A 27328-nucleotide genomic window follows, 5' to 3' on the forward strand; every position below is an offset into this window, starting at 1 on the left:
GAAAAAGACAAAACAAAAACCCAAACAATATCCAAAATACCAAAGCAGCCAACCCCTGCTTTGTTTAAGGATATTTGTGTCAGTTGTAGAGGAACAAAAAGCAGTGTTTTTTAAGAATCTTAGGTTCTCTTAAAACTTGCAGAGCAAAACACTGAACAATTTGCAATTTCTACATCCTGCCATGAAAGTTCCAGCATGCTTTTTCAGAATTGCTCTGGTTTTAATCTGTAGCTTCCCTTCTGTCCCTTAAAATGAAATAATTTTTAGAGCACAAGGAAGACAAAAAGGATATTTTTTTTCTGAAAAGCAGCTAATTACCAGAATTTTAGTATAAAATTATACTTGTTCAGGTTTTTTTATACCCATATTTAAGCATTTATACTCAGCAGCTTGTTAATTGCCTTGGGCCAGTCCACCAATGTGGAACAGTCTTCAGTGCTAGCTGGCTTGCCTTCGTTTTACTTCTTCCAGGAAGGAGCCAAAAATTATCATGTTAAACAGAGGGCAGTTGATATATTTCCTCTTAAAAAATAGAATACCTTTTACTATAAAGTAATCAACAAATTCTTATATGTAATTTAACATATAGTAATAAGTTATCTAGATCTTTTGGAAGTAGGCTTTTTGAAATAATGGCTTGGAAGATTTGTTTTTCTGCTTTTATCAGCATGGATTCTCGCAGTGACTGGCACAGACTCATAATTCTGCATTTGTTGGTGAGGGAAGGGGGAGTGTGATTGCTGGACAGAATGTTCAGGGCTACAGCTTTTCCACTGTATTTGTTTAATCTTTTTCTTTCTAACAAGTACCCTACTTTCTGCTCCAGTTGGGTTTTGACCTTTTTATTCTGTTACAGCTTAGTCCCATACAGTCACTGGAACCTTGTAAGTGAGGAGAGGAAGGAGGCAGCAGTTACCTGTTCCAAATTGCACTATTAGCTTTTCTCATTATATTTTTGAATAGGACCCCATCACAGAGCACCTTTCATGTACTAAAGTCTCAAAGGATTAGTCTGTGAGGGCAGCCTGGTGAGAATTTCTGTGGTACCCCAGTGCCTAGTGGTCATTTCTCTGTGACCCTGTCAAATATTTGCACTTCGAAACATCTGACAGTGGAGATCCCACAGGCCCTTCAAGCTTGGTTTTCTTAGAAAAACTTAGTGTTTTTAACATAGATATAGGAAGAGAATTTGCATTAGATTCCTACTGCTCTGTTCTTCAGCTGATGCAAGAATCCTTTTGTTTTGCAATATGCTGTTACATATTTAATGATACTTCAGGTCCATTCTTAACAAACCTAGCACTTCCAGCTTTTCTTGACAAGCTGTCAAGAAAACACTGGTTTAGGTATCTGATTCTCCTCTTCTGGATTTCCTCGTAGTTGTTCATGCCACCTTTTTGTCCAGTTTGAATACAGCAGTGAAGCTGCAGCATTACTACTGCTGAGTTAAATGAAAGGCTGATTCTGTGCCAGTAACTACCACTTACCTCTTCTTCAACAATGTGCTGTCTTCATTTTGTGTGCTCTAAAACACAAACCCTTTCCCACATACTGATAATGCAGGCAATTGGCTTCTTCCTACAGGTAGTCTTGAACTCATTGCCATTCAGCTGCATCTGGTCATTTCAGGCCATTTTTTCAGCTTCTCACAGCTGGAGTGAATTCTTGCAACTATGCCAGATTGTACTGGCCTGAATTTCACCACACACGTTCTCCTTCCATCTTCAACATTAATGAAAATGTTCAGTACTCTTGGATCCAAGGCACATCTCTCAGAAGTATGGAGTGAAGAGTCTAAATTTGGGTAGTTACAAAAAATGACTATTCACATGTTTTCTGTAGTTTCACATGAAGCTTAGTAGATTTCTCTCATCTTTTTTTTTTCTATCTGGACTATTATAACTGCTTGAGTGTCGTGCAAGAATGTAAGAATTTAATTAGTCAGTGTGTGACATCTGTTTCTCCCCATCCTCAAGGCTGACTTATCTTGCCACAGGAGAAAATTAAATTGGCATGATTTCTACTTGAAAACAAAAACCTCAGTATGACCTTTTTGTTTCCTACCTTTGCTTTGATGTTTACAAGGTCCCAATTTTCAGGAAATGAAAGTTCATTCAGTGGTCTTTTACTTTCTCAACTTCTTGGTTTGTACCCTTTTTAAGATTATCATTGCCATTTAACCATTTCCAGTTTTCCTGGATTTTTTTTTCAGACATCTACTAATAATAATTTTCAAAAATTACTATTAATGACTCTGAAATTTGGCCTGCTGAGATATTTCTCAGATCAACTCATGTAAGTACACTCCAATCTGCTGTATTTGTACAGATCTTATTTCTTTGTTACCAGTTGTCTGGCTCACAGTTGATCTTCAATGACAACTGAAGGGAAAAGAAAATAGGAACAGGTCTCCAGTTTGATCTGCTGGCTGTCTTTATTTTTTTTAAACAGCAAATTGATCCAATTTGGTCTTCCTCTTACTAGCACTGTACTCATAGAATAATTTCTTCTTGACTTTGATATCTCTTGCTTTTTGTGTCCCCTAGGTTAACCTTTCTAACACCCTCATGCTGTTCTTCTATACCCATTCATAGTAATTTGACCTACTTTCTGTTTCCTTAATGCTGCTGCTGCTTTGGTAAAGGAAGCTTCATTGTTCTTTTTCACATTCTGTGTGTCCTTTGCATTGGAAGAGTTTGTGCTTGTGCTTTGATAGAGTTTCCTTGAGGAAGTGCTAGTGTTCTGGTTTTATAGATACAAGTCTTGGAACCTGATAGGTTTCTGTGTTTATTGAAATCTCTCTTCGGGCTTAGTGTTTTTGTTTGATTATACTTTATTATTTAGTCAATATCCAGAAGTTTCTTACTTCATAGTAGTTTCTACCAGTGTGACCTTCTATCTTGATGTTTTAAATCAATTTCTACTCTGTAACCTCTTCCTTCCATTCCTTTTTTTTTTTTTGCTTTGTGTTTAAGGAATCCAGTAACCTTTATGGATGTCTGTTTGTTGTATTATGCCTTTTGTTTCAGGAGTTTAAATTGTCTGTAACAGTAAAATTCAGCACCTTAGGTGATCCTGCTAACTGCTCAGAAACCTAATCTTTATGGGTTTATAATTCTTACATACACTGTGAGTGTTCATGTTCAGTTTTTCCTTTTTAATCCGTAGGCATGTTCAATATTCAAGTGCTCCCTCACTCTGCATTGTACCTCAGAGCAAGTAAATGCATTCTCATTGCACAAAGCACAGTGCCTTCTCTGCCCTTTCCTTGCCTGAACAAAGACTTTGTTTATTCCAAAATGAGAACAGCCCTAGCAAATCTCTAATTGAAATTATATTTTAGAAAGCACAGCATTCAACAACATGCTATTTAGAAAGCATGGCACTCATTTTTTGTCATTGTCTTCTTGTGTACTCATCTTTTGTGTTCTTCCTTAGATGGGGTGAGGATTAACTTGGCTTTGTGACAGCCATTAAGGTACCTGTTGTTCCTTTGTAATTATATCTTAGATGTAGTGCATACCTCTGAGAAACCATGTTCCCAGGGAGAGTAAATGAAACACACAAATGTGGGAAGCCTCTGTAGAACAGTGATCTTTAAAGGCCTCTCAGGTTCTTGTGGGGCTTGTGGCAGGTGAGTTTAAGGCAGTCACATTGCAGAGTTATTGCACACTTGAATAACCAGTAAGAGGTTTGGGCAGCAGGTTCCTCAGTAAACAGAAGCACAACTAAGATTCAGGTTTGCAGAAACATTTCTTGTCTCAACAGCTTGTCATGAGGGGGTGCTGGAGAGGTGGAGTTCTTGCTTTCCCCTCCCTCCAGGCTGTGTTTGGTGAAGGCTCTCTTGTGACTCTGTTATGTCAGCCTGTTTCTATAGATCTAGTAATCTGTGAAATTTCAACTCCATACTGTTCAGGGAAAAGACAACTGGAATAAGATGTGTCAATTTGATCATATGTGGCAATTCCTTTATCCTGAATTTTGTCTGCTGTTCCCAGCCATGTAAGCTGGAGTAATGATTAAACAAAGCTCTTCAATTACTTAGCTCTTCAATGGCTGAGAATAAATGCTTAATTGCTGGATGGGAGGACTTGGAAGAGATTGCCTAAAATTAAGATATGTATAAATTTTATTTTCTTTGAGATAAGAAATAAGTCGTTGCGTAGAAGTGATGATTGCACTTCTTCCATCCTTGCAGCAATGTACTATTGATGTTGATAATGCTCTAAACCCCCTTTCTTTTCTTCTTTCAAGATTCACAATCGATACGAAGGCAAAGACATTTCAAAGCACAAGCGAAACTTGGCTATAGCAGGTGGTGTAACCTTATCTGTAATTGTTTCTCCAGTTGTAGCTGCGGTAACTGTAGGTAAGCAAATACTACTATTTTGTGTCTTGGTAGCACCTTGCAACCAGAGCTCTATAAACACTCATGAATAACACAACTAAGTGCTGCAGTTTCCTTTTATAGGTGACGGAACCAAGACAAGGAGGATTCCGAGGTTATACATTTATTGGGGCAGAGTCAAGAATACAGTACTTGATTTTAATGTAGCATTTCCTGAAGAATTAAAACTAATTTTTATCTTGAAATTTCCACATTGTCACTTCTGGCTTTTAAGACTGAAATATTTAAAGGTTTTTTAAATGACCAAGAAAAAAAAACTGTTGCCACAGAGTCTATTCATATTTTAATAACTTCATATCAAAATTTTCTCCATGCAGAACAAAAATAGTCTCTTACACTTAACATTGCAGTAGTTGCTAAACCACTTATTTTGCTCTGGGAGTAAGTTCAAATTACATCACACTTTTTATCATGGTGATTGTTGAGTATAGCATTTAAGGAGAATCTTGCTGTTCCTTACAAAATAGTTGTCTCATCTTCCCAGGTAATTTCAAGATCACTGTAAACCCAGATTGTTTTTGAAAGGAGGGGACTTGCCTGGCACTGTCTCCTTCTTTATTGCAGCACAGACATCTTCACAGTTGCTCAGCAAGCTGCTGTGGATAGCTAACTCACACTCAGACACACCATTTAGTTTTAAGTTGGATCAGCGTCCTGTACACACATTTTGTCTGCAGTGTTCCCCCTTGTGTCAGAAGCAGTGCTCAGAGAGTAATCAGTAACGTCCAGAAGATGAGGCCACTTTTAGCCAGTGATGATTCAGTTTGGTCATGAAGCTTTAAACTGTTTGTTATCAATGGTGGGCCACTGTGCAAATGATGATATGCCAGCCATGAAACTGCTGTCAGTCTGCATTGCATTGTTCTCATGTGGCTGTGGTGTCAGATCCCTGTTAAACAGGTGGTGAGACACAGAGTCTCATAGTTGTATTTATAGGTCTGCCTTACTTCATTTCTCTCAAGCTGTTTCTTATTCCTGAACAGAGATGAAATGTGGCTTTTCAGGGAGAGCACTTGGGTTTTATTTTGTGGAGTTTTGCTCTTGCCCCATTGCCATTAACAAATGGCCTCCAGTCTCAGGCCATTGTGTGGTTTTCAAAAGAATGACCATAAGAATATGGAATGCCTCCTTGAATGTGAACAATTTCTACTGAAGGAGACTTTGGAATCCTTAATTTAGATTGGACTTGAGTAGCCTTTCTATTAGGTCTGCTTCTCTCCTGACATTTTCAGAATGTGCCAACTTGACATTTTTCAATCTGCTGGTTTTTATATCTTCTGTATGCTTCCATCAGCAAAGCCATTGAATGATTTAATTCATATGCCAAAGGACTAACTTTCATCTTCCACTCAAAGTGGTGGAGTGGATGTGTGTATATCTGTATCTGTCTGTGCTTTAGTCTACAGTTCCTTCAGCTGATTCCCCTTAATTCCTGCCACTGTACTCCATTGAATTGTTTACTTTTAAAGGAAAACTTATATTGAAAAATCCTAGAGTAATAATAATGTTAAATCTATTAAATTGATAGCAAAGCTGTGTCTCCCTTTCGTGGATGTAAATTGAAGCCCCTTATTAAAGTAGTGGAGGTGCTAATATTTTCAGTTGAGCAACATTTGAAATAGATGTCTGCTTTTTCTACCTCTCAGGTGGAATATCAGAGTCCCCAGTGGAGCCTTTGTGAATCTTTAGAGGACTTTAATTTTGTTTGCAAATTATGTTACGGACATATGGAAAGTATTAATTCGTCAATCATTAAGTTTCTCTTCCTACCAGTGCTGGCAGAGGACATTCTGCCTGCTGAAAATACTTTCCTGTCTTTTCACCTTTGTGATTTACTAGTATTTCTTAATTTTGCTCCCTCTTGATCTCTTTCAAGTGTATTATTAATCAAATATTAAGTTATCTTGGAAAATGAAGTTGCCTTTATGAAAGGCGCTAAAATAAAAGTCAATTTAATGAAAAACTCTACTTCCCTCTGTAGGTATTGGTGTTCCTATTATGCTGGCTTATGTGTATGGAGTTGTTCCAATTTCCCTCTGCCGAAGTGGAGGCTGTGGTGTGTCAGCTGGCAATGGAAAAGGTGTCAGGATAGAATTTGATGATGAAAATGATATAAACGTTGGTGGAACAAATGCAGCTGTAGGTAAGAAAATGCAGTGTTGTGTTTTCTGTAAATATGTGGGCTTTGTGACTTGTATTTTCTATCTTGGATACTAGAGCAGCTACTTGCATTTGGGGCTGCTTCTGCTCATTGCTGAAATTGCACCTCTCAGATGATAATTGCTTCTCTGTGTCATTTTGTGCTGGGCTGTAATTACAAAGTTATTGCCCATTTTAATCAAAGCCAAACTTAAGTCTTCTCCATAGGTAAGAGTTTTAACATACCATTAATGTTGCTCTTTCAGAATCCTGGTTTGTGGAAGCTGGTTAGATTTTTTATTTTTTGATAGGGCCAACTAAAGACTGGTTTGATGCTTCAATTTTTTTATTACATGGCACTATGCTGTGTGATGGGTCTCTCTGCATTCCTTTTATCCATGTCCTATCCATGGTTAATTTTTTGCTGATGTCAGGCATAGCCATTATAACAGCACCAAGAAAGGTGTCTTTTAAAATTATTTCTGGTTTTTTGGGATTTTTTTTTACAAAGTTCTTTTTTTTGTGACCATGTGTTTTATAAATCCTTCTTCTCAGCATAATTTCAGAAACAGCTTTCACAGTCACATTCCAGAAACAGCAAAGTGCTGCTTCCCTAGCTGAGGGGCCTTGTGTGTTTCTGCAGATACGACGTCGGTGGCGGAGGCGCGGCACAACCCCAGCATCGGCGAGGGCAGCGTGGGCGGCCTGACGGGCAGCCTGAGCGCCAGCGGCAGCCACATGGACAGGATCGGCGCCATCCGCGACAACCTGAGCGAGACAGCCAGCACCATGGCCCTGGCTGGGGCCAGCATCACGGGCAGCCTCTCAGGGAGTGCCATGGTCAGCTGCTTTAACAGGTGAGGGGCCTGCCCTGCCCTGCTCCACCTGCAGCCACAGCCAGTGCACCCCCTCCCTTCCCCAGCTTTTGTGTGCCATGGAGAGTGCCATGGTGAGCTGCTCTAACAGGTGAAGGACCTGCTGCCAGCCCTGCTCCACCTGCAGCCACAGCCAGTGCACCTCCTCCCTTCCCCAGCTTTTGTGTGCCATGGAGAGTGCCATGGTGAGCTGCTCTAACAGGTGAGGGGCCTGCTGCAGCCCTGCTCCACCTGCAGCCACAGCCAGTGCACCTCCTTGGCTTCCCAGTTTTTGCTTTTCAGTATCAGTTCCTATTAAACAGAAGTGTCTCTGGGAGATAAACAGTTCATCCCTGACAAACTTACTGTTTTTCAAGAGATCCTGCCTGACCACAGTCCTCAAGATTTTGCTTTTATTTAGGCTGAGTGGGGCCTGAGATCTTGTTCTCCTGCTTGCCCAGGAGAGCTGCCTGTAGGCAGGATCAGAGGGGGACAGCTCATCTCTCACGCAGTTGTTTTCTCTGGTGCACCTCACCCAAAATTCAGAACTGCTGACTTGTTTGGTCTGCACCAAGCTGTGCCTCAGAACACGTGGGTGGAGTGCGGACTCCAGATGGACTTGAGGCAGGAGGGGAAGCAGATGAACACCTGGCCTTGCCAAGGTGCCAGCTTCTTGTCACATGCTCAGTGCCTTTTGTGAATTTGGACTTTCTGGGACTTAGCTCTCCTGCACCCTGAAGAAAAAGGGAGTGTGTAGAAAGGATTGTTAGCATGTGGGGTTCTGAATGAAATTTGCTCCTTAAATCAGCTGCCAAAACTGCTCATTTTGAGTAATTTGGCATTCCAAGCTATATAGAATAAAGAGTGTGATAGTATCAAGAACTCCCCTCTGCTGGGACATGTGTACCAGGCTGTGACTGCTAAGTGAGATATACATACATACTCTCTTCTTTAAAGAGCTGAAAGTTAAAACAAAAAAACAAAACAACAACAAACACAAAAAAACCCACAAAAAAAATCCCAAAAGAAAACCAAACCCCACTTGCAATGTCAGTACACAGATAAATAAGACATTTGGAAAAAAGCTTGTAATTTGATTTCTGGCATATCTGCTGAGCCCAGCTTTAGATTGCTCAGGTTTCTATTATTCCTGTTGCAGTTGATAGCAATACAATGTAAAGCAGAGTACAGAACACAGTTCTCTGCCTTTTATTTGATTAGCAGTAATTTGTAGCAGGGGATACATGGGTACTATCATGTCTTGAATTTATGTACCCTTCTGATTGTTTTCACCATTTTTAGAGTATAGTGTACAATCTGCAAAAGAGCTGTGGCTGAACCTGGAAGCTGTCCTTGTAAATCTCAGGAGGAAAAGAATCCAGAACTTTTGGTTAACACCTTTAGGAAATTACTCTGGTTTTGCTTTGGGGTGTTTTTGTTTGCTTGGTTTTAATAAAAAAATAGTAATTTTGACAGTGGGAATGGAGAACATGTGTCAGTAGGGTAAATAAGCCTATCTGTACTGGAATGACTCAAGAACTCTGTTTAATAATTACTGACTAATTTACTCACTGCCATCTACAAAGTGTGCTTTAACTGTTGTGGTAGTATGTGTAACTTTGTCTTTCTCTTTCAAAGACTGGAAGTGCAAGCAGATGTGCAGAAAGAACGATACAGTCTGAGTGGAGAATCTGGCACAGTTAGCTTGGGAACAGTTAGTGACAATGCCAGTACCAAAGCAATGGCAGGATCCATTCTGAACTCCTACATCCCTTTGGACAGGTAAGGGAAATGTGGTGAAAATAGAATATTTATAAGCCTTGCTTATTAAAGGATATTTTAAGCATGCCTCAGCTGTCCTGCATTCGAGGTTATGCTTTGAAACTGTAGATTTCGTTACAAATGGAATTGGGTGTGACTGCTTTCTGCATTTTGCCAGGGTTATTTCCAAAGAGGAATGCCATTGCTGTAGCTCAGTGAAGCATTTGGTGGTTCAGACTTTGTGTTTTCCTTTGGGCTGTTTATTTGGTTAAACATTTCCCCTTACAAGATACACAGTGAAAGTGAGAAAGAGGGATGTATGTAGGAAAGCAGCAAGAGTTTGTTCCACCCTCCGACGACCTCTTACACTGACGGGTTCTCCCCTGTTGCAGGGAAGGGAACAGCCTGGAAGTGCAGGTGGATATCGAGTCCAAGCCAGCCAAGTTCCGGCACCACAGCGGGAGCAGCAGCGTGGAGGACGGCGGCGCTGCCGGGCGCGGCTGCTCCGGCCCGCCCGAGGGCAAGGCCGGCGCCGCCAAGTGGTCCAAGGACAGCACGGCGGGGAAGAAGTGCAAAGGCAAGCTGAGAAAGAAGAGTAGCATGAAGATTAACGAGACGAGAGAGGACATGGATGCTCAGCTGTTGGAGCAGCAAAGCACAAACTCCAGTGAATTTGACTCTCCCTCTCTGAGCGATAGTATTCCGTCTGTAGCAGATTCGCACTCCAGCCATTTCTCTGAGTTCAGCTGCTCAGATATGGAAAGTATGAAAACTTCCTGTAGCCATGGCTCCAGCGACTATCACACTCGCTTTACCACAGTCAGTGTTCTCCCAGAGGTGGAAAACGATCGCTTGGAAAACTCTCCACAGCCGAGTGGAATCCCTGTGCCTGTCCCAGCTGCCCCAAGCACTGATGTTCCACAGCTCAGTTACATTGCTGAGGAAAGCATTCAGAACGGATCTTCGACAGATGTAGATTTAGGTGTTGGTGAACCACTGAAAGAAACAAACAACAACCATTCACAACAGGCTGTGGAGTTAAGCACTGATATTCAGACTGAAATGTAAATCTGTAAGTGCTGCAAAAATCTATTTGCCACTAAAGAACCCTGTCAGAGCTGGTTGAATCACATGCGACTTCTGTAAGTTTCAGGTGACCAGCAGAAGCAAGGTTTTGATACAACTTCATTTTCTATATACTTGTCTGATAAGGCAAAATACTTCCTATGGATCTTCAACCTGTATGAAGAGACATTGAAGGCTTTAACCAAGTGCATTACAGCAGTACAAATATGTCCATGTTTTGTATTTTTGCCACGACTTTGCTTGAAAGCGTATACTTGGTGTATTTAGATAAAAATTGGTAAATTCTTAATATGCTGAAATGAATAATATGTCCTGCACTGTTCACTTGGAAAATATGAGGTTTGGGATAAAGGGTGTTAGCTGAGCATTAGTGACTTAAAACCATTCTTGTGTGAACTCTTAAATTTAAGGGAAGCAAAGACCTGCAGAGACCTATACAAACATACTTCAACAGTGAATATTCAGAATGACAATTTTGTTTCATAACTGGACACACTGTATTTAGAATGCATGTCGAATGAACTGCATATCTTCAGATGGATGTAGCCTGTGTCAGAAGTGTTTGTATGTGTGTACACTTTGAGCAGGGTTATGGCTTTTACATAATTTCAAAACATAAGAAATTGGTACTTAATATATGGTGGAGTGGAGGCATCACCTGTGTAGAACAGTGGGGTTACCTATTTATTCATGCAACCAATCATGCAGCAGGTAAGGCTACTATATAGTGTATAAAAAGTGTAAAATAACAATCTAGTGATTTCTAAGCATTGTAGAAAAGCAGATGCAGTCACCTTTCCTTAGGGGGAAAATTGGTGCCCCATCCATTCTTGGTGCCTTTGGAAAAGACTGGGTTTGAAGTGCCTGGTCGCCTGAGGATTTTACTGTAATGTTTTCCAGAATGTCCTCTTTGGCCACCTTGGATCACAAAAGAAAATCCTAGTGAATGAAATGACTGTCATAGATATAATAATGAGGTATTGGCCTACCAAAGACTCACTCAGGCTTTAGTGGACTTGACATCTCTTTGCAAGACATGCCTGTCTTCAGTCCCAGAATCTTAAGTGCAGTGCAATGACTGCCCAAATGCAAAGATGGGTTCCAAATATGCTGGCTTTTTTCTTTTTTTTTGCAAATGGGAGATGTACAGCTGAACACAAGCTGAAGTTGGCCAAAGCGCCCGCACTGTTAACATTTTTTGCTAAGTAATTCACTAAAATGAAAAAAGTTGTGACTCTCAGAATAACAGTTAACAATGTTCTGTCTTGTGTTTCATGTATTGCCATTATGGTGCTACTGGAGGTTTGATTGGATGAACAGAATGCCATGAGCTACAGTCCTCTTCCATGACTTATCCTCACCAGTTTCAGTAATAGCTTATAACACTAGTGCCAGTTATGTTACTTGGTAATGCTTGTTACAGTATTTGTATATTTGCAATTCAGTTTTGCTCAATAATATGCGTGTAAACTGCATATCTGAAATAAATGTCTAAATACTGACTTCTAGTGGCCAGTTGTTTAATGTGCTGATCAGCCCTATGAAAATGTGCGTGTTCCCAGGGAGCCTTTTTTCCTGACTGCTCTTATCTCTTGCTGCTTTTAAATTTTTTTATTTGATTTGGCGTGCTTTGGAAGTTGAATGTTCTGATTCTTGGAAGTGTAAGATCTAAAGTCAGTTGTGTTTTGTACAAGATTTCAGCCTTCTCTAAGATGAAAAGAACTCTGATCTGCCTCTCTGGCAGGCAGAGCAGTAAATGGTTTTGGGAGAGGGATGCAGTTCTGGCAGGAGCTCTTTAAATAAAACTGCACAGTCTTGGCACAAGTCAGATGGCTGACTGAACTCAAACTCTGTTTTCTCCATCTAAAGTGATGCTCTTCTCAGTTCACATGGCCTGCACAGAGTTCTTTCTGAAACACCACAGATTGGTCAGAGTTTCTGGGTAGCCCCTGGTGGTTTTGCTGAGCTGAACTGCCTGTTCCTTGGGCTCATTTTCTCACCTGCATCACGAGAGGCCAGGGAAGTGAGAAACTAAAACCAATGGAAGGATGCATTGCAGAAGCCCAGGCTGGATTGCCTCACCCCAAATCCATGTGCAAGTTATGCTTCTGTCAGATGGAAAAGCTATTTCAGCAAGTTTAAACCTACCTCTTAATTTCTCAGGACCTGTTTTGCTGTGCAGGTAATTGGAAATATGGTTTACTCTTGTAAATAAATTTTATCAAATAATATTCAGTCACTCTGAAATAATCTGATAATTTTTACATCACTTGAAGAGGTAATGTTAAAATGCAGGTAAGTTTTTTTTCTGGAGATAAGTTTTTAGCAGCAAACCATTTTGCTGATTAATTTTGTAATATTTTTTAATTCAGAGGTAATATTTAATACGTGAGGCAGTCTTAACAGCACCAGTAAATTTAATTCAGCACTGAATTTTGAGTCTATAAAAAAGTAAAATGCACACTTTATTAATACACTACTGTAGAAGAGGCTTCTCTTATTTACAGATCTACTGTAAAAATTCAATAACTTTTTTTTACACTGAAATAAATTACAGGGATGTCCCACATGGAACATCAGGTGTAAACTTGATTCTTCCTGTAATTTATTTCAGTACACACACATAGTGGGTTTTATTCAGAAATTTTTTTCATGATTCCTGGCTGATTTGACTAATTCATGTCAGGCTGTGGATCTTGAGGAAATGTATTTTAATGCCTGCTGTATCTGAGACTATTTGAGATGGTTACAACATTGGATAAAAGCCATCATAAAAGCTTTCCTCGTGGTGTTTGCATGTCTTTGTTGTAGTGAAGCATCCAGGCTTGTACATCCATCCTTTCATTCAGTCAGTGTCGCAAAGTTTTGCATGTATGAGCTAATTAGTTTTTACTGTTGCATAAAGATTTTTTGACTGACTTACATCACTTCCAGTCCTTCAGATTGATTTTTAAATAGTTGCCTACTTAGTAATACCACCACTCTGATGGATAATAATGCATTTTAAAGATAATCAAGCAGAAGGTTGAAAAACACTAGAATTAATGAGCTTAAAACCCATGAATATTCTAATTCAGGTGAAATAGTGGCCGTTTTGAACTTTGAAATGATGTTGAGATTTATTTAGAATCACTTCCTGAAATGACAAAGAGAAAAGTGGCTGTGAGGTACTTGGTAATCAAAGCTGGTCTGGAGGAAAAGGAGATGGATGCACAGCCTTAGGGCTGACACTGAACTTTGTGCTGAACGCAGCCCCAGGTGCTGGCAGATGGCTCTGGGGAGGAACCTGCTGTGGCACCTGGCTCTGTGCCAGGCCGGGTAACTGAGCGGCTTCGAGGGGTGACTCTCAGCACCTGCCTGCACACGGACAGCAGGAAGCATTCGGGGGGCAAACCCAGCAAGCTGCCAGGTACAGCTCTCCTTGCACCAGATCCTGGTGAGTTGGCTTTACGAAAGCTGGCTTTATTGTTCATTCCATCTCAACTATAAGAACATTAAAATTCCCAACAGCCTCAACTGGAGTGCTTGTGTTCAGGCACCAGAGCTGTGCTGCTGGGGCTGTGTGGGCTTGAGCTTCCCTTTGCTCACAGGCTGCATTCTCAAGCACAGCATTCTGTGCACTTTATCCCCTTATAATCCCTCTTGCTTACAAGGAAAACCACTCCCAAGTTGCTGACTGTGTTTACGCGGGTGGCATTTAGCAAGGAGCAGCCAAGAAGTGGCACAGGCTTGCAAGGAAATGGCACTGCCACAGAAGTGGCACAGGGTTCCAAGGAAATGGCACTGCCACAGAAGTGGCACAGGCTTGCAAGGAAATGGCACTGCCACAGAAGTGGCACAGGGTTCTAAGGAAATGGCACTGCCACAGCTGTGGGCTTCATCTGCACTGCAGTGTGTTACAGCCCTCAGGGAGGGCCCAGGGAAGGAAGGAGGACTCGGTTGGTGATAATTCCTCCCCCCCAGCCAGCCGGGCTGAGTCCTGCTCCAGCTGCCCACCCTTTGTCCCTTGGGGAGCTGCAGCTCACAAGCACTGAGCAGAGTTACACTGACATGGGTCATAAATGTTCATTACAGCACGGAAGAAGCTTTGTACCCTGCTGTTCAAAACGATGTTATGTTGTTTATTGTAATGAACAAGTCTAAGTCTTCTGAAAGGCCTGGCAGTCACAGGAGTAGCCCTTTATTTGTGCAACTGGATTATGTAAAGCAGGGCAGGGCCTGATGAGTGGAAATACATCCCACATAAGGGTGAGGAGTGTGGTTTGCCAGTAACTGAGCTCTCACCACCGCCTGCACCTCTGGGCAGGGAGAGTGGGAAGTGGTGGCCCTGTGGTCCAACCCTGCCATGCTGACACTCAGCCCTGGCAGCACCTGCCAGCCTGGAGCTGGCTTCTCAAAAACATCAAAAATACTTTGAAAGGATTAAAATAACAACAGTGTGACCCACCCCATTCCTGGGCTGTTCCCTGGCCACTGACTGCATTTTCAGTGGCTACAGAAAGAATCTTGCTGTCATCTCTTGTGTGAAAACCAGAGATCTGTGTCCAGGAGCAGCTGGGTGTGTGCAGGCCTGGGACACACATCCTCTGTGCTTGTGACTGGCTGCATTATTGCCACTCAGGGTCACGTTCACGCCCCTGCTCCCGTCACCTGCTTTTGTCCTGCTGTTGGGTTTGGTTGTTTTTACAGAGGTGGAAGTTGACACTGAGGGGGTGAGTGACAAGCCAAACTCATAACACCATGCTGGGATGGGGGGGTCTCCCTGCCACAAAGCCAGGTAAGACAGTTGGAGTGCTCTTGCTCCCCCTTTTGCCCACTCAGTTGTTTGTAGGTGCTGTGTCCACACTGAGGCCACGCACTGCAGTGCTGAGGTGGCAGCTGCAGTCCTACCTTTGCCTGGCAGAGCAGCCAGAGCTGCAGAAGAGATTATGGAGGGCAGAGGAAACAAAAAACAGCATAAATAAAGGACAAGCACAGAGCTGAAACAAGACTTAAAATATGGAAGTGTTCAAAAATAGGGGAAAATTAGACCAGGACATAGGGACTGTCCAGGAAAAGAGGAGCTCCCAGCCCAGCAGTAATTCAGCTCTGTGGCTTCTCCTACTGATCATTACACAGATGGGACACAAAACACATTTTGCAGCAGGTGAGCAAGGAGCAAGGAGCTGCTTTTGGCCTGCAGCTGCTCCAGTGCCACACCTGGGATGCTGCAGCAGCCTCTGTGCAGAGGCCACACCTGGCCAAGGACATTGTGACAGGTCACCCCTCCTTTGCTCTTCAGCTGCAGCTGGTGGGGGCTGCAGAGATTTCTCCCACAGTTTCCCAGACTAAGGCAAGAGAATGACTTAGGCAGCCCTTACCTGTCAAACAAACGGTGAAATCCACACCTAAAGATAATTCCGTTCTGCAGCCCCTGCCCCCAAAATGCCCTCCAGTGCCCCTTCAGTTTTGAAGACTGGTGTCCTTGTTTTGAGCTGTTCAGGCCCAATCAGCAGCACAGTCCCTTACATGAGTTTGATTCAGGTTTTTACTAAGTTCTGTGTCTTTAGAAATTGTTCAGCCTGTCCATTAGGCCCTCCCAAATGCTGTCTAAAAAAGTACCAATCTCACAATAAAACCTGAAGGAGGCAGGACCATCACCAAAATGACTGCAGGCAATGCTGCTGTTTTACATCCTAACAGCCAAAGTTTAGGGTCTGCCTTAATCTGAGGAGATCACACACAAATAAAGTGAAACCTGTTAAGTGCTAAGCATCAGTTGCACTGATGATGCTTTAGGAAGTACAAGCCTCATTCTTGGCACCCCAAGCTGAAACTCATAATCCACATGTGAGAATTGTAAGCCTAAAGTGTACTGAACCAGAAAAGAAGCCATAATTGTATTTCTCAAGAAAATAACTTTATTAATTAGTATACACCTGAGAAAAAATTTCATTAGAACAACATTCTTAATGATATTTCTGCAGTGCTAAGTGAGTTTGATATACATTTATATCATCTGTGCAAAGAAGGCATCAGGGTATCTGAAAAATTGAAAAGCTTCACCTTTGAAGGAACTTTGTCAGAATCAAATATAAAACATAAGTAATGCCTGAAATTAAAAAAAATTATACTGGTCCAAAAAATTGTTGTAGTTTTATAAATATATCTGTAAACAGAAATAGCTGGTATTTTAAATAATCTGAATACAAAATTCAGAGTTAAATATTTCTATTGTGCAGTGCAGCTACCTGTTCTTCTGTCACTGCTCAAAAGAAGTCAGAAAACCAGCCATCCTCCTGAACACACAGGAAAAGAGTTCTCTGTAAAAATTACTCACTTGTTAAAAACATACCCATCCATTTAATAATTGTTTCCATGACAAGCTAATCAATAATTCATTCATCTTTTTTGTTAAGATGTTATGAGCCAAAATATTTAAATCTGTTTTGTACAGACCAGGAATAGTGAACAAATAGGTGGTCCACAGAAGTTTTCTGAAAAATGTTAATACTTCTTGTAAACTCATTTTAGCAAAGTTACTGCTAACTGACCCATTTATCTTGAAGACACTTCTTTTATCACAAGAACACAGAACTCACAAAATGATGTAACAAGTGATGACTAAAAGTGTATTTACCTACTGTACCATCAAGGTATTTCCCATTGCATATATAAGGTAAAATATATTTTTCTGAGTCTAAATAAAATCAGTATGCCAAAGGAAATGAACTCTGTTACTGAACACAGATGGGCATTAAATTCTAGAGCTGTATACAACTACCAGAAGAAAAGAGCAGCAAGTTTTAAATGTGCATATGCTGTCAAAACAAAACAGAATTCCAGCAGTCCAGGTATAGACCCACTTGAACCCAGGCAAGTCTGCAGAGTTCATTCATTCATCTTCTAACATGAACTATATGCATGCAGCCAATAAACTTTAACTTCTTAAAGTTCATAAACCTTTTTAAGGCTCTCAAGATCTTCCAGTGAGTAGTGATCACTCTGGCTTTCTGTAAGTAAGTCAAACAGATGCTGTACCTCTTCTTTTTCATTTTTGCTGAGAAGAGCCAGCACCACCTGAAAAAAACCCACAACAAATTATTTTATAATCAGCACAGGTTAAGTGAGAATCGTAATATCTGACAGAGACACATAAGTCAGTGTTTTTCCTTTTAAGATATGAAAATTTCCTTTAGATTTCTGTGCAATTTAAGTACCCATTCAATCAGTGTAGGTTCTTACCTTAAATCTTTTGGCTTTGCTCAAGTAGAACAGGTGCTGATATGCAAGGCCAGGATCTTTTCCAGCTACGTAATGTTCCAATGACTGGATAAAAAGCAGAAGGATTTCTCCTTCAAGTTTGTTACTTAGCAGCACTGGCAGTGTTTTTGGATCAGTAGTTGTCAGGAGATCTGCACAAGCAGCTTTATCCCTGCTGGCATTCAGTGCGTTGATGATCTGACCGAAGTCGTAGGCGTTGGGCGGCTCTGACGCGCGGAGTTTCTCCGAGGATCTCCTGGGCACGGCCTCCTCAGCGGCCACGGGCTGAGCCCCAGCACCTTCTGCCGAGGCCAAGGGCCCCTCTCCCCGTTCATCAGGGTCAGTCACCTGCAAAACAAAGTGGCAACAGATCACTCCATGTGGACACAGAGATAACCTCAAGCTTCATAAACTGCATTTATCCATCGCTGGATTAAAGCTGGCACTCTGCTCTTCATCAAAGAAAGGCACCCACCTTCTTCCTTGTCCTGCTGCCCCCAGAACAGGAGCTCTCTAATTCACCTTTAAAGGCTCACTGTGCAAAGTGTATTTTTTACTCCTCCTTTTCACTGCTTGGCACTGCACTGTGGAAACATCCCTGGAGAGCACCAGGAGAAAGGAGGACTCCACGCAAGTATTAATGTGAAGCTCCAGAAGTCAGGGACAGCAGGCACCCATGCTCCATTCCTCTGCTGTGCCTCCAGGGCACTACAGGCACATGGCAGCTGCACCAGGCTGCTGTTTGCAGTCTTGCTTTGGAAAGAGAAAGCTCAGCATGGATAACCTGCCTCACTATCCACTTAACTTCTGAGGCTGCAACCTCCATTAAGTTTCATGAATTGGTAACTAAAAATTAACTATGAGGCCAACTACATTTGCTAAAATCTACTTCAAGCCATCAAGAGTTGTGAAATTATTATAACCTGACTAAAACTTACTGAACAGAGCCTGTCAATGCCAAGTATTTTGAAAAGTCTGAAGATAATATATTGCATAGAACAGGGGATTAGTAATATTTAGAAAATACTGCATTTGGCTTATAGACATTTTGTTCTATTTTTCAACAATCCTTAGAATCAAGGGAGAAACCTTGACTGTCTTTTATATAATTATAGCTTGATTAACAAAGAATAATGATGATAAATTATTTTTCTAATTTTGTTTCTCTTTGCAGTCTGTCTTCATGGAAAAAGACTACCTTGTACTACAGCAGGTGAAAGAGGGGAGCCTCTCCACATGGGCAGTTGTAATGATGCCAGCAAACATAAATGCTTCCTGCACAACCCCTAGAAAAATTACCAGTGCCAGCAATGTAGTTAGGTGGTCTCTGAATTATGTGGTCACTTCCCAAACTGCCTCTAAACACTTTCCAGGTCCTGTTGTTTGTCACAACTCAGAGCTTAACTAACACTATACCAGATTATGCCTGTTACATAAAATCCCATGAGCTCGTGACAACCTGAAGTATTTCAAGAACATTTTTTCCCCCTATATTAATAAATGCAGTTTCCATTAGACCAGATTCTGAAATTACATTATCAAATTACAATACCACTCTTCAGACTGGTAACTATGTATTTTAACTGTACATTTTTAAATGAAAAGGGGGAAAAGAATTCTTTAATGACCAGCAAAGCTACAATCCAAAAATATCAGATGACTGAGAAAATCCTTTCATCACCTAATTCTACCCAGAACTGTACAAAGCTAACATTTTGATCTTGTACATAACATTACATCCTGTGTTTCTCTTGTAAGATCCTACAGATGTTTTACTCTTGCTCTTTAGGGTAGGATTTCATTTTTCAGACCCATAACTCCAGGACCAGCACAGGAGCAGCCAGCACATCTGCTGACCACAGACCTGTGCCCCAGGGGCTGCCAAGGAGCACAGAACTCAAAAATGAAACTGCTATTTCATAGCTGCACTCTGTAAAACATATTTCAAAGCCTAAGCAGCTTTTGTTTACAAGGAGCATACCCTCGAGTTTCGTGCCATCTAAATGGACTATTTTCCTTCCTGCTGTAGTTCTGAATAAACTTGTGAGCAGTCCAAGCTTTATCATATGTAAAAATCCTCCAACATGCCCTCAAAATTATTTGAAAAATACAACGCCATCCCCACAAAGATACAGATTCAAAATGGGCAAACAAAAGCTTTAGTATCTCTTGAAATGTGCAGCTTCTGTTGTGTTTGCTTTTAAGAAGTGAACAGGTACACCACCTCTTGTATGGTTATCTTCTTCCCGTGTGCTTGCTGACTGCCATCTCCAGCACTGCTGTCAAGGTGAAGCAGCTGGGTCACCTCCTCTAATTCCTTCTGTGCTTCAACAACATCTGGATCTATCAGAAGTACCTTCTTGAAATCATCAGCACTGGCTTGATAATTCTGTAAGTACAAGAGAATATTTTTGTCATAAGCACATCACTAGAAAAAATCTGAAGTACCACACTGTCCTTTACAAGTAAGAAAGGTAAAAATACTGGGATCTGGACACTAAGTCGACAAAAATAATCTAAATACTGATAGTGTGATTTCTTCAGAGGGGAAAAAGGAAATGAGAATGAGTTAATACACTGTAACTATTTCCAATTAAATATGTAATATGAAATAATTTATTCTCAGAAATCTATTCCCTGTGTCAGAGAGCAAATTATTGAAGTTTGCTGCTTTTAAGCATAATTACTTACAGTGTAACACTGCTTCACAATTAATATAATGTGAGTCCAGTAAGTCTGCATACTTTCTTTGCCAATAAGAGAGTTAAACTGAGCTTTGATTAAAGATATATGTAATCTTCCTGGGCTTCAATCCAACAGACCATGTCTTACAGTGAAATTTTGCTAATACCTGAGAAAACTGGGACTATGTTATGACCTCTGGGCTAAACAAGATTAGGACAAACACAGTGACAGAGTGGCATTAGGACACAGTTCCTCAATAATCAGTCTTGTGGTTTGTTTCATGCCTTTATTTCCCATTTTTTAATGTATAATTACTATTTTTAAACTAAATTTTCTAAAGTCACAAAGTTAATAGCATCAATTGAGGAAGACTGGAATTATCACATAGGAAAATCAAGACATCTCAAGGACTGGAGTATCAAAATAAAGATGAAATGAAGCAGTAAACAGTAAAAGATCATGCAGACAGTAAAAGACCAACATAATTTCTTGTATGAGTGGTCTAGTATTTCTTCTGTTTGGTCTAGTATTGCTTCTGTTCCCAAGCAGCATCATGAGGTTACTATTAAATAATTTGTATTATGGAAAAAAAAATCCTCATGCAGCACCTGAGGTACTTCCTCAGCACCTCAATGTAAGAGAGGAGCCAGTGTCCAAGTCACTCAAACTCTTTCCCACATTTTGTTCCACACTGGTGGCCAGTATTCAAGGTGCAGAGGGGCTGCAGAACATCAGTAGTGAACTGAAGCCTGCCAGGTCATGAAGGAACACAGAGAATGAGAATTGTGTACTACCCCTAACAAAGGAATGCACAGAGGGGCCAGGTTGCTTTCATAAGAAATCCACTACTAATTAAACTAAATCATCTGAATTACAGATGTGAGGATTCACAACTACAGAGAAAAGAGATTCTGGAACAGACTTCCAGAAACAGTAACAAGGGTCAGCAACCAACTCCACTGAATTTAAAACTGCAGCCTGCCTGACTGCCCAACAAAAATCACACAAGATGACTGTACCCAAAGCAAGAGGGTGAAATACCAGCTGCAGGAGATGCTGTCTGGGGTCCTGTGTCACAGGCCTAACATATCCCACTGATGTTTTTCCTGATCTTCCCTTAACTACATCCTGGTAATCTGTAAAAAAATCCCTCATTTACTACATTAAATTCCACTGCAGTTTTTTTAGTTAAATGTGTGTCTAATTACTTACAAATAACACTTCCCACCTTAGTTAGATCTTTGCCAAACTACATGCCTTGAGCTCACACAATTATTCATTACAGAGTAATTTGTCAACTTCAGATAATTTTTGTAATTTTATCTGATTTTACCTATCACTTTCATCCCTGAAATTAGTAGTAATGAAGGCATTAAATCTGGCCACAACAAAACATTTTGGGAGTCCCCAGCTCAGGCTGTTCTGAGGGAGTTCATCAACACTATGTTTCAAGTTGTTTTCAATAATACAAAAATAGCACTTTTTTTCTAGGATATGCAAAAAACAATTCTCAGACTTCTTCACAGGTGTGTAATACCCTTTTTTACTGTCTGGCAGAAACACATTTATACTGATGTTTTATCAAGTTTAACAGTATCAGGTTAGAGATGATTAATACCAGGTAGCTTAGCACAGTTACAGAAAAAACATTACAAATTGGGACTTAGCACACTTCAAAAATTTTAGAGCTACTGCAACAGAGGAACAAATGTATCACATTCCTAGGACCTGCACTTGGAATTATAACATGGGATGAGAACAGACTGGTATGCTGCTAAGCACAAACAGGTTCTCAGGTGCCTTGTAAGCTGAGACACCATCCAGTAATTTTTTGTTATGGCATCAAACACAACGGAGGTCTGAGTAAGTGTCCATCCATTTGAGGGAGAATGATGAAATTTGGTGGACCTCCAGTCCACTCCTGCAATATGGAAGACAGCACTTCAGACACTTGTCCAAAGACACTTGTAAATTTAATACAAAGCAGGTGATGAGAGCTGCCATCATGAGCCTACAAAATCAAGAAGCTGATAATTCAATGCCAAGTAAGAGCTGATGGGTAGAGCAAGGATTGCTGTGGGAGAACTGTGGAGTGTTAAGGCTGACTTAACATCACTGAAGATGGGGAACCACCAGAGGGAGGGACAAACAGAACAACACAGTTCAGTGATGGAACATGAGATCTGAAGTCACATTTGGGATGGATATGATCAGTGTGTCTGTATTTATGATGATCAGTAAAAGGATACTCTAAAAACTGTATGTTAGGTGAGCACTGTGGAAATACCACCACCATGCAGATGGAAAGGGAAAGGCTGAGTACTGCCACTGCCAGAGTGACAAGTACAGAACTGACAAAGGCTTGTAATGCACTGGGGGAAGAAAGAGAAAATGATGATAATTAAAACCCTGGTTAGATATGACACTTAAACAAGAGCAGATGCCAAGACAGCTTGAGATTTTAGTTTGGACAGATGAAGACCAACTTGGAGAGAATCCATTTGTCATTAGCAAAGTTATAGTAAATGCCTTGACAGATAAAAGAAACTGGGATACCCAGAAGGAAAATACTAGAACATTAGAACAGATCTGAAACTCGCTTAACCCATCTCCAGTCAAACCTTATTTATTGCAATATTCTTCTATTTTCTCAAATTATTACATCAACATGCAGGTTTTGATGTAGCAAAAATATTTATATAATGTTCTGTGTATGCCTTATGCTCTACAAAGTAATAAATCATCACACTGAGTACTTTGTTTGTAGTCACCCATTGACAGCAACTACCTCACTGCCTTTGAAGGGGATAAGCAAGTTTAGAAGTGCTTAAGAATACCTGGCATGTTCTTTTTCCTCACCTGTAATCCTTTGTATGCTAGTGCTCTTCTATAAAAAGCTTTAATATTAGAATCTTCTATCTGAAGAACATGATCACAATCCCGCTTAGCCTCTTCATATTTATACAGCTTCAAGTAACAGAGAGCTCTAACACAGAAAAACAGAATACACTGCAATGTAAGTAATTCTACAGTGCTGTAGTGCCAACATCTTCTGACTCACAAATGTTAATTAAAATACTTTAAAAAAATTCACATTGAGACTGAATTGTTTGAAGTACCATTAAATATCAAGAACATCACTGGATGGATTTAGAGAAGGCTAATTCCTGAAAAAAAAAGCAAGTATGACTAATGCTTGAAGTTAAATAGGTATGCAAATATTTTAAAAGCAGAGCCTACATTAGTACAATATGATAGTACAGTGGTAAATGTAATAGAGATTTTATACAGCCATTCTGGGTAAAAAAGTGCTCTGGATTAAATTAACAACACTGCTCTCTGCACCTAATTATTACTTGGAACTATCCTATTCAAGTACTGGTCTAATCAAATCCTTCTTAAGTTTGTAGGAGCTGATAAGATTACAACATAAAGAATTATACTGCTGAATTAGGTCAACCTTTAAAATAACGCTGATGTATGACTGTGTTCTTACTCTTATTTTCTCAGAATGTACATTTTCTCTGAATGATTACTCTTCATATCTGAGATACTGCTACTTCATGTTAAGTTTTTAATTCAAATCATACCAGTATGCTTAAAAAAATCTCAAAAACACTGCAAAATGCTATGCTAATTATAACTTCTACTATTGCTTACTTTATTTATATATAAGATTGTAAGATATATATCAGTGACATTAATACTTGCTCCCCTTGAAAAATGTTTTTACAAGAAATCTATTTTGTTATTATAAACACTTACCAAGTAGGGGAAAAAAATGCCTTTTTCCCAACAATGAGTGAACAGATGCAAAATCTCTATTAGAAATGAGAAAATGTAACTACTGCTATCCCACAAAGCAGCATTAGCCTTTGGATCCTTACCTGTTAGTGTAGACAGTGCATTCCTCAGTATTTAACTTCATGCACTCACTGTACTTATTTGCAGCTTCTTCGTATTCCCCCACTTTTACAAAATCATTCCCTTCATTTTTCAACCTCTTGAACTTCTCCGCAGCTTCCTCACCTAGAGCAGGGAAGGATCACAGTGTCACATCAGGTCACTTTGTCATGGGTGGCTCAATGATCTGTGCAGACTGAGGATTAGCGCCTGGCACTGGAGTCCCTGCACTGTCACTCTGTCCCAGTCTGTCCCTCTGCACTCAGCCATTCCTGTCCCCAGCCTCCCCTGCTGCTCCCACCAAGGCACAGCCAGACCCACATTTGGCTCAACAAACACTTCCCATCCACCAGTGTTACTTCTCTGCTGAAAATAATGGGAATGCAACAGACAGCTCCAAGCTTCCCCAGTTTCTGCGTGATGGAGAGGGCCCACCTGTGAACACTGAGACCCTGCTTTTACTTATACTGCTGGAGACTTAATCAGCAGGATTAAGGCCTTCCAGATCTCTCCACCATCACACCAAGGTGGCCATAATTTGATCTAATATTGTCTTTGCAATCATGCCACAGTAATTATGCTAAACTGACAGTGACAATACTCTGTTAAGAACTATTTCTAAAATATGCAGTGAGGAACCTTGAAACACCTAACTAGACTTCTTAGTGTAGTTACTGTGTTATTCCATAACTGCCTTTCCTTCTTAATTCCACATCATTTGCTGCAGATGCTTTTGGGTTAGGCTACAGTTTTTAGCTGTGTCTGCAGTGAAAAACTGATCCCAGCTGCAGCTTCATGACTGTTGTGAGCAAACAGTAATTATCAACATAGCTCTAAGTAAATCATAATGAAACAATCCCCTTTTGGCACCGTGCTAATGAATATGAGCCTCCTGCCAAGCTTCAGGTTTTCAACACTGTATATAACCAACAATTTAAACCTATAACTGAACTCACTGAGTTCTTTTATAAAAACGTGGCAGTTTCCTATGCCAGAAAACTACATGTAGAGTTGGACAAAATTGTAACTCAAGTAGTAAGACACAAAGAAAAGCATACAGTTGTTGCAAAAAACTGTCAGCCAACAGTAAGGATTAACTACTGACTGAACATTACGGCTGGCAGCCTTTCAGTACCAGCTATCACTGTCAGGTCTCACTGATGCAGCAGAGGCCTGAGAAGGCAACCAGAATCTTAAGAGTCAGCCTTCAGTGAAGAAAACAGTCACACAATCATTGTTTAACATTTCTAAAACCAAAGCCTGCTCTATTTGAAATAGACATGTCTTGTATCAAAACGCTGCCAAGCACTTGGAGGACACTCAGTACTGCAGTAATGCATTATAGACACATAACCCCATCACTGGTACATACTTGGCCAACAGCCCAGCTACAAACTGCAGTCACCCCTGCTGTTAATCAAGGGGAGAATATCTTCAGTACTACTTTATATTGAAATAAACTCAAAGGGAAACCAATTAATACTTGAATTAGGAATCACAGCGTTAAAGCCTTTGCAAAGGGAGTGTTTAATGTCAGTAACAACTGAATCAGACAGCTTCCTTCACCTTATTTACTGAAGGAGAAAAAAGGAAACTGCAATGACTGGGGAAAAAAAGTCAGGAAGGAAGTTAAGGTTCCCAGAGTTCAGCACTCAGTGATTACATATGGACAAGTCCAGAACATCTTTGAAAGGTGTCTCCTGATCTTCTGCCAAAGTTGGGTGTTTGTTTGGCTGGTGGTTTTTCTGGGGGAAAACTGTTTCATAACTGTGTTATGATGTCAGGGAAACCACTGATGCTCGTGTCCTGAGGGCCATCAGGCACAGCATTGCCAGCAGGGTGTGGGAGGGGATTGTCCTGCTCTGCTCTGCACTGGGGCAGCCTCACCTTGAGTGCTGGGGGCAGTTCTGGGCACCACAATGTAAGAAAGATCCATTAGAGAGCATCCAAAGAAGAGCCTGGTGAAGGGTCCGTGGGGAAGCTGTATGAGGAGTGGCTGAGGTCACTTGGTCTGTTCAGCCTGGAGGAAACTGAGAGGAAACCTCCCTGAGGCCTTCAACATCCCCACGAGGGGCAGCAGAGGGGCAGGCACTGATCTCTTCACTCTCATGACCAGTGACATGGTCATGGCAAGCAGAGCTAGGGGAGGTTTAGGATGGATATCACAAAAAGGTTCCTCCCCCAGAAGGTGGTTGGGCACTGGGACAGGCTCCCCAGGGAAGTGGTCATAGCACTAAGGCTGACAGAGTTCAAGAAGGGACTGGACAATGCTCTCAGGCTCATGGTGTGACTCTTGGGGTGTCCTGGGCAGGGCCAGCAGTTGGGCTTTGGTGATCCTGACATTTTGCTAATGAGTATTACTGCAGATTTTATATAACTTAACTTTATATAACTAAATTGCATGCTGCAAATGACATCACTTGGTTTAAAAAAATTACCATAACTGCTCCACAAAGCACACTGAACTCCATCATGTAAATGACAGTAATTTACTTTGGGTTTTCACAAAGGTCTCTTAATGAGTGTTTTCTAAAGCAGTTTCTTTGACATTGTTAAAATATATTCCATTTTGTAATTAGGTTTATTTTCTGAATGTGTATTTGCATCAGCTATACATACAATTCATCTGCAATTCTTCTTCTCTGTTGATGTCTGTGGTACTTGGTTTATTCTCCGAAGTGAGGCTTCCTCCATCCCACCTGTGTAGCTGAGCAGCAGCTGGAACAACTGGAATTGGTGGCAGCTTCTCCCTCCAACTGGGACCATCCTGATCTATTAAAGTCTTTGTTATTCTGAAAAACAACAGCCCCACCAACATGACTTTTCATGTATTTAACTCGCACTTTAATAACTTACAACCAGTTCAATACTGCAATGTTCCAATTAAAAAAAAAAACAACCCCAAACTTGAAAGATTATCCTTCAGGCTAATTTGAAAAATATTATCACAGCAGTCAACAGTATCACATTCATTTAAGATTTAGACTTTTTCCACTTTAGAATATTATGGAAGCATTTAGAATACAAGCTGACTTCAGCATGATCTGTAAATATTTAATCAATGACTGATTCTGACTAAGCTCTAAATGCTGCCTACCACATCAAGTAATGAAATACCAAAAACAATCTATGTATTTATTTTGGTTACTCTTCTCAGCTGTTCATAGGTGTTACCTGTAGTAAGTGAGATTACAATATTTTCAGGAAAAATGTGATACTTAAATTTACAAATGTCAAATGAAACCTCTTC

General features: G+C 40.6%; 2 protein-coding genes across 5 annotated transcripts in view; one reads left to right on the forward strand and one right to left on the reverse strand.

Moving 5' to 3' along the window:
• Positions 1-11750, forward strand: part of RNF19A (ring finger protein 19A, RBR E3 ubiquitin protein ligase) — a 57291-nt gene extending 45541 nt beyond the window's left edge. Inside the window, exons 7-11 of the mRNA XM_063171714.1 lie at positions 4255-4369; positions 6390-6551; positions 7191-7404; positions 9040-9183; positions 9555-11750. Coding sequence (XP_063027784.1) covers positions 4255-4369; positions 6390-6551; positions 7191-7404; positions 9040-9183; positions 9555-10230 — 1311 coding nt within the window. The 3' untranslated portion in view covers positions 10231-11750. The remainder of the gene's footprint in view (positions 1-4254; positions 4370-6389; positions 6552-7190; positions 7405-9039; positions 9184-9554) is intronic.
• A 4375-nt stretch (positions 11751-16125) lies between these two features.
• SPAG1 (sperm associated antigen 1) overlaps positions 16126-27328 on the reverse strand; it is a 36432-nt gene continuing 25229 nt past the window's right edge. For all 4 annotated transcript variants that reach the window (XM_063171727.1, XM_063171745.1, XM_063171753.1 and 1 more), the window contains 6 exons: positions 26698-26870; positions 24063-24204; positions 23035-23161; positions 19715-19879; positions 17473-17838; positions 16126-17307 (listed from right to left, as the gene is read on the reverse strand). In XM_063171727.1, the coding sequence (XP_063027797.1) occupies positions 17176-17307; positions 17473-17838; positions 19715-19879; positions 23035-23161; positions 24063-24204; positions 26698-26870 (1105 nt within the window). In that variant the 3' untranslated portion in view covers positions 16126-17175. The remainder of the gene's footprint in view (positions 17308-17472; positions 17839-19714; positions 19880-23034; positions 23162-24062; positions 24205-26697; positions 26871-27328) is intronic.

Source organism: Melospiza melodia, chromosome 1 (assembly GCF_035770615.1).
Source record: "Melospiza melodia melodia isolate bMelMel2 chromosome 1, bMelMel2.pri, whole genome shotgun sequence".
NCBI classification, from domain to species: Eukaryota; Metazoa; Chordata; class Aves; order Passeriformes; family Passerellidae; genus Melospiza; species Melospiza melodia.